The 15,260-nt window shown below is 36.2% G+C and overlaps 1 protein-coding gene across 1 annotated transcript in view; it reads right to left on the minus strand.

The window, feature by feature from the left end:
• The window catches only part of nbeaa (neurobeachin a), a 270,715-nt gene that overhangs the window by 109,505 nt on the left and 145,950 nt on the right, over window positions 1-15,260 (minus strand). Inside the window, exons 26-28 of the mRNA XM_041260057.1 lie at window positions 14,736-14,863; window positions 7,810-7,871; window positions 2,301-2,365 (exon numbers count right to left, since the gene is read on the minus strand). Of these exons, the coding sequence (XP_041115991.1) occupies window positions 2,301-2,365; window positions 7,810-7,871; window positions 14,736-14,863 (255 nt within the window). The remainder of the gene's footprint in view (window positions 1-2,300; window positions 2,366-7,809; window positions 7,872-14,735; window positions 14,864-15,260) is intronic.

A 15,260-nucleotide genomic window follows, 5' to 3' on the forward strand; every position in this document is an offset into this window, starting at 1 on the left:
TGGAACGTGACGAAGCCACGCCCCACCCACAAGGGGACTCCTTGCGTGGAAGTTGGGGAGGTGGGTAAGGTTACAGCTGGACTACGATGGCAACGTCCAGGTAAATTTATCTGAGATTTATATAGCATACAAGGAAGGGATCTAATGAGACAATTATTTAATAATCCTAAAAGGGAGAGCACTCATTCAATAATCCCTACCCTGAATTTCAGCCTAAGCTTCTAAAATGTGTTGTCTGCATTTACAATGTCTTTTTACCAGGACAAAGGACTACATTCAAGACAGTATCTGGGGTAAAAATAAGACAGCCCAGTCTATACAAGGCAGTGTGTTTCATTAGGTCTCCATAGCACTTTTCTCAAGGTCACAAAACAGTACCCTTTACTGCATGTTGCAAACACTAAATTATTTGCAATCATTTTTACACACTGTTTTGATTTATTTGACAATAATAAAGCCTAGTGGCAAATCCAAGTGCATCCATATGTGCAATGAATAGCCACTCAGCAAACACCATTTGTTTTTATTATATAAAATGTATATGGCTTTGTGTCTGCCCAGTTCTAACAATTAAACAAAATGAGCATCATTAGGGCAGTAAATGCATTTGCAAGGCAAATGACTACGATTCTCTACTATCCCCAAGTGACCAAATCAATGGAAGCTAAAAAGTTTGGCAAAAATATGATACCTGTCCTCCTTTTAAAATGAAAATAGTTCTCACTTGGCTAATTCAGAAAATTCCCCTTTTCCACAACCAATATTTCAATTTCAATTTTTAATGATTTAAAATGCAACTGCTATTGTGTAGAGATTATAAGCAATTTTGCACATCGTTAACCCTGCTTTGTTTTAATTACAGCAGAGCTTTGTTGTTTCATGCAAATGATCCCGTATATAATTTCAGCCTGTCCCAGGGAGCGTTTTAACCCAGCGGCACATTCATCAACTGCTTATGTCCTGTAAATTGTTGACAACCACAGAATTACACTTCGAGTCCTGGATAAATTAGTTTCGTTCACCTTCATAGCGCTGCTTTAGCAAGGGCCAATTTCACTACGATCTGGGATATTCTATTCAGCTGCAATTACAGACTTAACCAACACTGTCAACTGGAAACACAATAAAGCTGTCATCCCAGTTAAAATCTGTTTCTCTGAAGCACTTCTTCAAGGCTCAGTTCTAAGAGTACTGAGCACTCCCAACTTTTGATGTTGAACAGTTTTACTAGTAAGAGAGCATTCCGTTTTTGGGTCCCCTGAAAGTCCAGGCTTTGGTTTCAACCAATTTCTCTTGTCAGTGTTAGCATAGGTTAAACCAACTGATCCAAACAGAGGTGGATCTAAATACTACAGTCACCTGGATTGTTGAAATAGGTCCCTTTGTGTGCCTAGGTTGAAGGAAAGTCACTGTAGTTTATTTAATACATGTCTGGTATCTGATTTACCGCTTTTATTGGGTTGATTCAATTGATCTAAATAGTTAACTCAAACCTCTGGCTGTTTAATTGTACATGTCAATTACATGATTTTGGTTGACAGTTTGGATTACAGAATTCATACAACTAGAAAGGGACTCTTCTAGTTTCTTGAAGTGCATTTGCAAAATGATTCCAAAAAAGTTCTTCAGATAATAGGGTTGTGACATGATGACATCCCAGTATTTCTATCCACCTGTACTCTAGCTCAATTGAACACAATCTTTTGTGCTCTGGTGTTGAATTACGTGATTGCGACACGAGAGGAAGACTGCAATGCTTTTGCTTTGTTATGAAACAAATACGATCAGTACACACTGTTCACCAAGAAATGATGAATATGCATTCCAGCTGCAAGGGAGAGTAGCTCAGCCCCTGTGATATATTCAGTGCAGTACCCTGGACAGCACCGTGTGCCCTTGCTGATTCAGTTCCTTTGTGCTGGAGAGATAATGTAGTAAATGTAACAGGCACAGTACATCTTAACAGATGGAGCACCAGATGGGTCTACAGACTGAGCTCTCTCCACCCCCAGTATAAAACAGCCTTACTGATCTATAATACCGAGACACAAAATCTGCGATAAACCCCTTAAAACCTTATTGTTCTTTTAAGTAAAAAACATGTTTAGATCACAAGCACAGCTTATTTTTCTCTCAACGCCCTTTTAGCTAATAACCTAGAGCTCAGCATTAAAAAAATGAACTCACAAATAAATAAATGAACCGCTAGCACATTTATTAAGCAGAAGGTGCAGAAACACTTTGCACAATGGGATATCACTCAAAGCGAGTGCTCACACAAACACTGTTAGAATAATTACCTTCCTTCGTTGATGAGTTCAATAAACGCAAGTCCTGCATTCTTCTGTATTGAGTTTTGCCATTCCTGAAAAATAAAAACATACATTTACAATCATAACATAAGATACAGTAAAAGCAAGTATATATGATCATTTGCATGGCACTCAGAGGGAAATAATTCAAATATACACTATGCTAATAAATCAAAACACAATGTTGCATATACCTTTTCCTGATTTCAATGTTATTGTTGGCTTTGTGATCAGCACTGGTATATTTCTTAACCAGACGATTTTTTTTTTTTACATTTGCATTTCCACAATTGTATTAGATAGCAATTGGCTGACATTATTTCCGACATACAAATGGATCCATATTATCATATTATTCAGAGTGACCCACTTGCAGGTTTTGTTCCATATAGTTTCTTATTCTTAGCACTGCAAAGCAAATCTATTTCTTAAACAGGAATTCTAAAACATATCCACTCGTGTGAAGTCAAGCGATTTGGTCAAGCACATTTACATGTGTGTATGCGCGCCTGTGCAGATTAATCTTTCTTACAAAATCTTTATTGTTATGTTGTTATACAGTATATAATATCTACGGGGGGAACAGACTATATCTGTCTTCATAGATTTTCTGTTAAACATATATATGTGTGTGTATATATATATATATATATATATATATATATATATATATATATATATACTCAGAGGGAAATATAAATATATACTATGCTAATGAATCTAAACACAATGTTGCATAGACCTTTCCCAGATTTTTTTTTTGTTTATTTGGTATTTGGTCCTAAATACCAAATTGCAAAAATTGATAGCGACAACAGAAATGCTATGAAATATAAATTATCTTATTTCGGTTTCTGTTTGTTTTAGTGCTTGGTAATTAAAGCTGTAAGCTGTAAGGCAAATAGCCTTTCAACCCTTTACTCAGCTCTGTATCCTGTAATCTAATACAAAAGAAAAAACAAAAAAACACTGAAGTTCAATGCCATTTGATTTACACAACCAGTGTATGCTAACACAAAGCAGAAATCAGAATTGCCAGTATCATTTTCAAGAGAAATATATTTTACTAGTGAACAGCTATTCATTCACACTACGAAAGAAGGAGCAGAGGTCAGACTTTTTTTATCATTTCAGACATTGCAGAACATATATTACCATCATTTTTCAATATGATCCGTAAACAGTGAAGAAATGTAATTGCAGAATGAAACCATATCCCCTTCATTCTGAAAAGCTATTTCCTATGTTCCAACAGTGATAGATGAACGACAGTGACATCTAAAGTACCCACAAACCTTCAGAAACAAAAATGTTAAGAGCCCTATGAGTCATCGGCTACTCTCTTTTTATAGGGAAATCTGGAAATGATTACAAACTACCTTAAAAATAAAGCTTTTACTATGAGAATCAAATCTGATCTAAATCTTAAAGGAAGCACAAGAGCAGGCCCTGATATTAAGGGTAACATAGCAAACACACTCCAACAGCTGGGTCAGACAGTATAACATTATGCAGTGTTAATCAAGGTCTTGTCAAATATACATCTTCATGGCTTTAGTCAACTGACACAGAATCTAAGATTAACAGACCTTCCTGCTTCATTTAGTCTATGGTGCTAAGTGCAGATATTGCTTTTTATACTGGGAACCATTTTTGGTTGCTTAAAAGGTTTTTCCTAAATGGAAAAAAACGAAGCTAACATGAGCCGTTAATTCATGCAACGTTACAACTCTGGAACTACTAGGTGTGTTAAATCTGTCATGTATTTGTTGTAGTCCAATGATTCCTGGTTGTTAGCATGCTTAGTGGCTTGATAAAATGCTGATTGGAAGAACATTCCAATATGGCTCCATACTAATGAGTCCAACTCACAGGAGAAAATAACAGCTACATGTATTTAGACTATTGTGGCACAAATTAATATTTAATGGAAAATGATGTGTACTGCACGTTCGGTAAGACGCCTGCAACGCAAAACATCTGATAAATTTGCCAATATTCATGTTTTCACAGTCTTAGAAAAGCAGTTCTCAGGTCTCCATATCTAGCCTTAGTAAACTGTGTCTATTCATCTAATAAAAGCATTCTCAAAGAATGCTGGATAAACTCCAACAAGCATAACCCTTTGTGAAATATGAAGCATCCTTTCATTTACACTCACAGTACCGGCATGAATTAAGGCAACAACAAATGATTTACAGCAAGACTAGGGGCGGGAATTTTTTCCTCACAATACATCCGGCAATCTGTCTCACAAGTTCAGTTAGTAAATATGATTAATATGACTTGGAGGAGCATTTGTTCTCTCTTTTAACCAAAAAATGATGTTCCTGAGTGTTGACTACCAGGGCTGGTGCAATATTCGATGTAGTGCTGTCCTTGGCAGTCCTTAGCCAGAAACCTACTGCAGAGAAAATTTCGTACACAGTCATTCCTCATTGGTAGTAAGTGGATCATATTTGTGTTACCAAGGAATTTAGTAAGTATGGGGTCTGAGTGAGGTAAAATGGTAAACACTATCCCCAAACCCTAACTAGTCTTACTACAAATCATTTGTTGTCATAATTTGTGCTGGTACTGTGTCTCTCTCTCTCTCTCTCTCTCTCTCTATATATATATATATAGCTATGAATCAATGGTATTTTGTAACGTTACAAATCTTAAAAAATAGCGTGTTCAAGGGAAGTGACATCTGTGGACCAAATGTAAAGGAAATACATACACAAATAAAAAAAAGGGACTTTGTCTTTGTTTTATATAGATTTTTAAAAACCTGTTTTTCATTTACATTTTACAGATTTTAAGGAAATAAGGAAAATGTGCTTTTCCATTCCCCCCACCTGACAAACATAAACAATATAATTGTTAATTATGCAATGGAGCACATTATTACCTTAGATTCAAATTAGTCATTAAGAGAAAAAAAAAATAAAGAAACCTGGATTTCCTAAATCACTTTGCTACACCGCTCTGCAGGAGTCCTTTTATAGCTTCACAAAATGTATTTTTGCTGAGAACCAAAATTCCTAAGGGGAATGGGCTTGATTGCAAATCCTTCAGTCTAAGAGTCTGGCCATGTGAATTGAATTAACTGCGACATGTACCTCCAGACGTTTGTAATATGATACTTCATGTAAATTTAGACCATGTCTCGGACTTGTGCCTCTGGCAATAGTACTTTTATATAGGGGTTCAGCTAAGAAAATCCGACATCCTTGCTAATCTGTAGCTGTTAACATGGAATTTCCAACACGGAGAGCATAAAAGCATCTCATTTGATATGGCAAACGAAAAGAAAACAAACCTTGCGTTTCCCTTTGCATGCTTTGCGTGTCTAATTTCACAGCAACAGAGGACCTGCTGCAGAGCCACTTAACCTATACCATTCCAAAGCTGAGAAAGAACTGGGGAAGCGGATAGGCATGCAACATTCTTCTAACTGTGTTAGCTCTTTTTATTTATACTTAAAAAGTCAAAAGCTGATACTGCTCAAAATAAGCTGACATGAAACTTCTATATGCTATCTTTAAAAACAAACACACAAACAAAAAAAAACATAGTACTGTTCATTGGATAACATTACAAGGTATCTCAAGGAAATTATGGTAAATGCTTATTTAAGAATCACTGTAGTTACAGTATGCAGTAACCTTTACTGGAAAATGACTTTCATCATTAATGAGAGCGTGTTTAAAAACAAATACTGCAACATGTTTTACATTAGCTCTGTATTTGAATTAGTGAGACTGTGCCCTGCATAGTTTTTATCAGAAACAAGTCACTCATAGTAAAGACTGTCTCTTGTTTTGATTGCATAAGCAGTTCTCTAGATACTTGTGAAGATGTAAGTGGGGCATACCACCTGACGCATCCGACAGACAGCTTCCATTTACCCCCTGTATATTCAATAAAGTGTGCTAAAGAATGTCCCTAGCAAGGTTCATCACAACTGGATAAGAGCTTCACTAGACTTGTGCAAAACAAAGTGTGACATACAGTACATACAGACGGAGCCCGTCTCAACTATATGTTCACCATCAACAAAAACTGTACTACACAGAGAATATTGGTAGCTGTTGTAAACCAGAAATATTTCTTCTACCACCAAATTACCCACTAAAACCCAGGGCCATTTTCCTGCCCTGTAATATGCTCCTCAGTAGCTGTATTTGTTTTAAAAGGGCAGCTTTATTCAGAAGCTATTCCATCAGTTCCAGAAGGACACAGGAAGAGAGCTCAGATTACTCTTCCTCATGATCAATATTTGAGGCAAAGTTTCATCTCTAGAGCCCTTAATGGCAGGAACTCTTGGAGCCAGAGTAATGCTATATCTCTGATTAAGAGACAAAACCATCAAAAGAACAGCAGACCCCTAATGCAGCACTGCCTTTATGCTCAGCAATAAATCCAGGTACGGAAGAAGGCTGCAGCTGAGAAATATTTCTCTTCATAAAAACTGAAGTTCAGCGACTTCAAAGCAGGAAGCTGAACAGCATGATTTGCTATTAAAAGGCCTTCATGATCTCAAGAAGTTCTCCTTGAATCAGGACTCATCCTTAAGATAACCACATAACTGCAATCAAGCACCCTGCAGGAGCTGGTTTGAAGAACTGACTCTACAGAGGAATCGTGGAAACTTATGCGCCCCCCCTCCCCATTCACTTATCAGCTAGGACAAGAACTAAAGCTGCGCCTAACGATTTCCGTATGGGTACCTAACAGAAGAATTTTGGGCTGCCAGCAGGTATGTTAAATACTTGCCATAATAACAGAAACACTGTGACTCTGACCCCTTACAGTGTGGGCTTAAGCAAGACTTAAAAAGGTCAGTTCTTTCGTAATTAGTCATTGATATTTGGTGCATTAAAACTATTGTATGATAAGGTGTCCATTTACCAGATGTCACGTTTGAAGAATGTTAGAGATACACAGCCACTAAACGGCGTGCTTTTTTTTAAATGATTGTAAGGTACTTTTTGTAGTGATATTGTGGTACTATTGCTAACCAAACTGAACAATGTTGGTAGAATCTTGGAAAATGTAGCAATGTACTGTTTTTAATGTAATTTAAAACAGTAGGCAAATAAAGCAGGAACATGTTTAGGCGTTGGCTACAGCATTTCTTCTGTATGTCTTGTGGTGGCAGTACTGCAATCCTGTTGACTGTTATTTGGTCCTCCACTTCCAGTACCAAGTTTCATTCTCTGCGGTGAATGATTTTTCCCACAGAATTCAAAATCTCAGAATTTTTGAGATATGAGATTCATTATTATTAAGCGCCGCAACCCCAAAAAATATTTTGGAAAACCTGACTACAGCTGTTTATGTTTTACAACAATTCTGGCTTCAACAATACTATACTATATATGGTTCTATTTAACTTCCAGTCTGCAAAAATAACTATTTGATCAACATGTAGCTACAGTCCTGTACTGATGATAAACTGAGAAGCAGGTGATAGAGATTTTTTTCTTGTAGTGTTTAAGAGAGATATTACCTGTGAACACAACAGCATGACAAGCTCCACTACCGAGGTACTTGATTTCATGCAAACCAGACCTGAATCGGGGAAAGAAAAACACAATTGTTACCATGCAAGCATCTGTAGTGGAAACTCTTAAGAAAATAAGGACAGGGGGGGACGGGGGGGGGTTGGAGTAGGAGTACCATAGACTATTACACAAATTTCACTTAAACAGAATGCTGTCTTCTACTAACCCTTGCATGCCTCTGTTCATTAGGATCTCTTTTGAGTTTATAACCCATGGACATAAAGAGTTAACCATTAAATATGGTCAGATTGGGCTCTGAACTAAAAAGAGATGCAGCAAAAACCTCTGTGAATGTTTGACTTTTTCAAGCAACAAATCTACTGCATGAGTCTTTTTCAAGATAAATACGATGTTGCATTGTTTCTTATAGCTCTGCATACATGAAATACTGCTGCAGCCATGTTTAAAAAAAACACATTCCCCAAAAGACCTGCTTGGTCTCTCCTGTGCCTGCCCACTTGCACCCTTTGTGTAGGCATTATAGTAACTCTGCTGTAGCTTCAGGTGTAACTTTATGGGGACTTAAATTTGTATTACTGGTACAGCACTATAATCACCTTACAGCATAATGAGTATCTATTTTTAAAGAATCCTATTGCAAAATATAATAAATTACATACATAAATATAAATAAATCTATTTCAGATTTATATTTAATTTTATTATATATATATATGGTTTTTGTTTTACAGTAAAATCTTGGCAGCCAATTGACATCTAAAGAGAACAAAAAAGAATTTGTTCTCCAGTTTACTACAATAATAGAAACAGTCTACTTTGTGAAATACATTGCTTCGAAATGCAATTCAATTTAAGAGAAGGAGAGTGCTAAAAACTGTTTATTTGCTAAAAATTGCAAATAAATCCAGCAGAACACCAAAGAGATTTGACTAAATAATGACTGAACAACATTAACTATCACTCAAATACAGCAGTTACCTTTTTCAAAATGGGATACATTTTGAAAAAGGTAACTGCTGTATTTGAGTGATAGTTAATTCATTTGCATTAACGACCTCTAAGACTTGCACAGTAATCACATTCTTTACTTGTGCTTTTAACAAACAATAATAATTGCAGAGGTGTGTATATAATGTTGCATGTAGATGCATATCCTATTGTACCCAGATCTGCTAACTGCTCCAGCCCCTGCTACACTGAGAGACAGAACAGGCTATATCTTACAGTCATCCTCTAGTTTACTATCATACTGGATCTTAAAAGCAGACAGTTAACTAATGAAACAAGAAGCAGGTATGAAAAGCTAATTTAGAGAACCAATCACTGTAATTGATTAGCTATTCTCAACCTCAAGTGCTTGCAGACCAGACAGATTAATGGGACAGTAATTACCTGCAGGCGAGCTGACTGTTTGAAAACAAATTTAAGGAAGGTTTTCATTAGGCAACTCAGTGGTGGAAAACATAAAGAAAGAGGATAATTTTACAAATGAGATTACAGGTAGAGTTTGTGTCTAATTAGTGCTTAATGAGAAAATGGCTTTGCAAATTAAATATCAAGGTTTCAAATTAGCATGTAAAGTGGAGCTTATTAATGTAGGGGCTTTGTGGAGACATTTTTTTATTTTTTTTTATTTTGCAAACAGTTATCGTATCTTCTCTCAACAAATTCTCCAAATTGGCTGATAAATGTCTATGTGACCATTGACCATGTCGCTGTTCAGGAGATGTGATGCACAGTGTCACATCTAAGCATTGCAACACAATCACACACAGTTAAACTCTACACTAATTGAATTAACACATTGTAATGATGCATGCAATTGTTCTAGTGGTTAGTGGCTCTACGGTTTCCAATACTAAGTTTTAATTTCCCTACTGTAAATGCATCTCTAATTAGTGCAACTGTTAACATTCAAATGTAACTTTATCTTTTTTAAACCAAACATGGTCTTAAAAGCTAAATTCTGGTACAATTTGGACTGTTTCACAGCAGATGTACATACTTACTTCTGTTACCCTGTATAATACAATCTAGCTTGGAAATATGGAAAACACACACAAACAGATGTATTGTGGAAGACTATCGTGGAAGAACTGAGATCTCAATGTAGCAGTGTGCCTCACTGTTATTGAGGAAAATAATGATAAGGTGCTGTGTCTGCTTTGGCGATTTATTTATTTTTTTAACTATTTCATACAAGCCATCAATATAAGTAGTTCTAGCAAATGAGCATTCTTTTCTATAAGACTGCATGTATTTAACTACTGTGTCCATTACACTCCTCTTAATTATGAGGAAACCAAAAGTAAAGCAGCAAATTTACACAAAGACTGGTTAGAGAGAGAGAAAAAAAAAATTAAAAAAAAGAATATATAGTGCATGTTTCCTTTAGAACCCCCCACCGCCATGCTTTAGACTTTTTAAACAAAACAATTGCAACGGTACTTAATTATGGTACGCAATAACAGGCAGTCTAAAAAGCAATGACTGTTAACTCCTGTACCCCCTGGTGACACACTAATTATTATTTACAAACTCCAGACATTATATTGGTGTAGCACATTACTTTCCAGGTGACACCATCACTTTCTGTTTCCTCACAATGAAATCTTAGATGTGTTTAGGGCCAAATTCCCTGCCCCCGCTACAACCAACTATAAAACGACACATTGTAACTTTCAATACTATTTGACAGCTTGACCTCACTGCATTGCACCTATACAATAGAGAACAGGCCAACTTTCTCCTGCATCCATAATTCACAGATCCTGGTACAACCTCAGTCTTGTGCTTGTGGACAAACTACATGCATACTTTTCATACACACACAGTATTTCCTGTGCAACTGAAAGTTTAAAATGTCCATTGAATGTGGCATTGTGATATAAAAGGCCTTTTTGTCTATTCTGACCTTAATTTCTACATCAGGATTGACCATCCACAACACTGTAAACACAGGCCCTTTTCACCACTTCAAGTACGTCCCAAGATTCAACATGCAGAGCTGCAGTAGTAATCACGTAAGCAGTGGCTGGGTGCAGGGAGTGCATGACCTCCAGTAATCAGAAGGGGGATTGATGGCTTGTAATTACTTGTAAATGGAGAGTCTTGCACAGCAACGTTTTTTCAGCGGCTGCAGAACATGCTCCATTCCACAGTTTGGGGTTAGGCTAATGATCAGTGCAGTGCATACCTGATTTGCGTGATTAATTACTTATATGTGGGATTTCTCCATTTGCATCAATTATGGAAAGCACTTAATAGCATCCGAGACAGTTAACAGTTTAGTTCCGTAAAGATTTACGTTTTCTGTATATTGCTCAGACAAAGAACAACATCCAATTATTGCTTATTATTTACTGGTGTGGTTTTGCTACTTCGTGTGACTGGTGTTTCTAATTTATACAGAAATATATACAGTATGTTATGCCAAACTGTGATCTAAATTTAAGGCTTTGGCTTAAGGATCATTTGAATATGGATACCAATATTGGTTTAGAATTATGGCAATTTCTGTCTTTGTTTACTTAAGGCATGTTTCATATTTTTATGTTAAAAAGCTAAAACTGGACCGCATTAGTGAAATTACACAATTTATCAGCCCTCCATCTCAAGCAGCCACACATGTTCAGTCCCTTTGGTGACTGGTACATTCAAGTTGCATCATGTCACTATATACACCTGTTTTTTCAAAGTTTATCAGGTAGCACTTTATACTGCATAGCGTACATAATCATGTAATAGCATGGTAATAACCGAGTAAATACTAATGGCATCAGCTCTTAAATGTTAAATACTGGTGTAATAAGTGTGTAATTATTTGGAAACAGTCTGTAACACACTGTTACCATTTAATAACACCAGGTAACAACATGTTGGCCATTTCTATGTAATTAAAAAATTTACTAAAAAATAAATTAGATGGTATCTGTAAAGCAAGGCGCTACTGTTAATTGTTATGACAAATAAACTTAAATAAAAACATAAATACCTAAATCAAGCTATTAGCAGCAACAGAAGTGATAGTAGTATTCAGACAGATAAAAATACAAACTGTCTTTATGAACTACAAACTATAAGCATTTTCTAAAACTACAGAAAATCTTACAGTACTAGCTGCGAGAGCTGTGGCAGCATACTACATAAATTTGTTTGTCTACTCTCAAAGTGAAAACAATGTTACAGCTTTGGTTGGCAAATACAGTACAACGCAGTCTTCATGGCGTAATGATGTGGTCTCAGCTGTGTCAGGTTTTTTTTTTTTTTTTTTTTTTTTTTTTCCATAAAATGAGCTAGCGGACTTTAAGTGCCAGCACTGCAACAGGTTTCCTGTCTGACAATAGAATCTACACACAGCACTGGTATGCAATGCAGCTGTAACAGACTATAATCCATAATATGCCAAGTATTATAGTTATTTTAGGATAACACTTTCTTATTACTCAATGATCTTATATTTTAAGCCAACTTAACAGATCCACCCCCCCACCCTCCAATTCATAATTTCCTGCTTGCGTCCACAAATGCTGACATTGTTAATACCTTGTTGGTATAACTAAACATTAGGCTGTACTCTCTCTGACTTGTGCGGTTCACCATTCTTCTGTCTCTCTCAGATCCTGCCAAAATCAACGTGCAAGGATATTTAAAAGAAGAAGAAAAAAAAAAACTAAAACAGGCTGGCTTAAATGTTTTGGACATTCTTTATGGCTTTCCATGTTGTAAAGTGCCAGCAGATAATTTGTGTTAGACTACTCTTGTATAGTCAAAATGCCTTTTGAACTTGCCCTGAATTAATGCAATAGTTTATATGTCTAGGCTTGACCCCGTGGCAGAAACTCAGTATTTATGAAATCACTACAATCCTAATAGTTAATACTCTATAAAATCCATCTTACTGTGCATATTATGGTGTACAAGTCATCTTTGTATTCCATTTAGTAAAAAAACAAAGATATCGAATAGAAAATAAACCCTGTTAACACTGAATATATAAAATAATAATATGATTCAGAATATATCACCACACAATAATGTCTCAAGTCAGTTTTGAGCCATACTGAACGAGCGGCGTAGCCATGAGTGCATTGCTAGCTCCAAATAATTCCAGTGTGGTAATACATTCTGACCCATATTATTTTATATGTTGTTTCTTACCTTCTTTCTTAAACTGTTTTTGTTTGACAGATATTTTCATTTTGTTTGTGTAAACAGCGATGTGCTGCTGTAGTAAATGCTACATTCATAGTTATGTCTGCACAGGTTATGCTGCTATGCTTCCGCGAGAAATTGGTTCAAAGAAGTCTGACAAGATGAAATTCGAAAGGTGTATGTCTAGGTCTTTTCCAGGTAGCTGGTGAAATTCTCTCATTGCTCTCACTGAACGCAAAATATGACATTGTGAGGTTTATGTCAGTGTTTTTCTTCTTGTATTTAATTTTATTTGCTCTTTTAAATTCTATTTACATTTTTCTGGCACTGACGTGAGGCTCATTTTTTTATTTGGCCACATCTTTGTTTTGAACGTAGGCTATTATTGTCCAGTGCTATACAGTGCTTGTTTTAATTAGTGATAAAGATGGTGGCTGTTGGCATAAAGCGGCCCAGTCAGGCACTGCACACTGAAGGTGGTGATGATGTAGGAATGAGCCTAATATGAAAAATTTTAGTCATGTTCATACATATGAACATAACTAACACCACAATTACCTTTTCTTTTTTTTTTTTTTTTTTTTTTAACTTCAGGGGTCTGTTGCCACAGTAACATAGAAGGTCATATTTATATAGACTGCTATTATCCCTGTTCTGTGGATTGACTGTGGTTATTTGCACTGCTCTCAAATGATGCAAGGAACACAAAGTGCTAACAGTATTATTCTAAGTCACCAGGATATTTAAGGTTTCAAAGCAAATTACACAGCCAAGCTGCTACAGTAGATTCCTAAGCTCACAAGTATGATAAAGATAACTGAAAGTGGGGAGTGCGATAATTAGAGAAGCCAGGTCTCCTAAAACATTTTATCTTGGGATTTTCTTTCATTTCTGAACTAAAATGCCAATTTTTACTATTCAATACATATTGAAAAACTTCACAGAACAGAGTGTAATATGGAATAACAATTTGTTTTAACCCTAGAAAACTGTTAGTTATGTAAAGCATTTTTTCCCTTCTTGTTCAGGCAATTAAGATCTAGGCAAGAAGTGCAGACTTTACAGCACTATGAAGTGAACCAATCTGAGGTCTGCTCTCTGGTCAATCCAAGGGAATTTATAGACAGGCGCTGACTGGCACCAGAAACAAAAGGGAACACTGGGGAAGCAATGCCTCTGCCCACATTCTTAACACTGCAATGGCCCAATGTTGGTAACAGCTGCTTACAATTTATTGGACAAAACTCTCTGACTTATATTTAAAGAGGCTGGGCCAAGTCATGTGGGCAATACATTGTCACCTGAAAAAACACATATAATATGTAAGTTTCGCAACTCCAGGATAAAGAAAATAAAAACAGGATTTACTATATCAAATAGATACACAAACACACAGACACACACACACATACATATAAGACAGTGAAATGTCACAATACAGTCATACAGGTTTTTAAATAAAACTACAACAAACAAAATTCAGAATCACTATAAATAAGGTCTGATGTATTACATAAACCACAGATGGAAAATGAAAATGCTTTATTTTAAGGCAGCAAAGGTGCATTTTTGGGTTTGTTTTTTTGCATCTATTCAAGATTCGTATACCTTAAAGATGTTCTTATATCTAAATGATGCCTTTTAGCAAATACTTGCTTCATACCTGCTTATCATCCACCAGTGTGCGAGCTAGCAGCCACATAGTCAGACTCCACAACAATTTGAATAAAAAAGGTAAACTATACAGCACCTGTACCTTCTATCAGCAACTCCTGACCATGGCTGCCAAGAAGCGTGCGGGAAAGGAAGGGTGCAAAGTCTACAAAGATCTCACGCAAAAGAGGAGCCACTTTTTCAAGAGCACGTTCCAGCTTTGTTGTGATGCTGTGGAAAGGAAGCAACAAGAAAGCAGAATTGAAAATAAAAATCAAATACCAAACAACCATAATAACAACACAATTACATTTTAAAAGAAACCTGTAAAGAACAATACCCAGCACTGAAGAAATGACCAGAGAATAATGATCGGCTTGGTCGAGCGCTTATTATTGTAAACCAGCCTGTAATTCCGGATGTGGAGGCTATTATTGCTTTTATATGTCAATATAAACATTGCACTTTTAAAAAAAAAAAACTTAGTTATTTAAATGCATTTCATTATTAGTTTTTTTAGCTGCTGTTTTTCACTTGGGGAGGGCGGTTGGGGGAATAGTATTTTTCCTTCAATCCCTTAGGTTATGTAGGGAAATTACTTCCCGCTTCTGGTGAGAAGGTCTTTTGC

This window comes from Polyodon spathula, chromosome 9 (genome assembly GCF_017654505.1).
Source record: "Polyodon spathula isolate WHYD16114869_AA chromosome 9, ASM1765450v1, whole genome shotgun sequence".
Taxonomy (NCBI): domain Eukaryota; kingdom Metazoa; phylum Chordata; class Actinopteri; order Acipenseriformes; family Polyodontidae; genus Polyodon; species Polyodon spathula.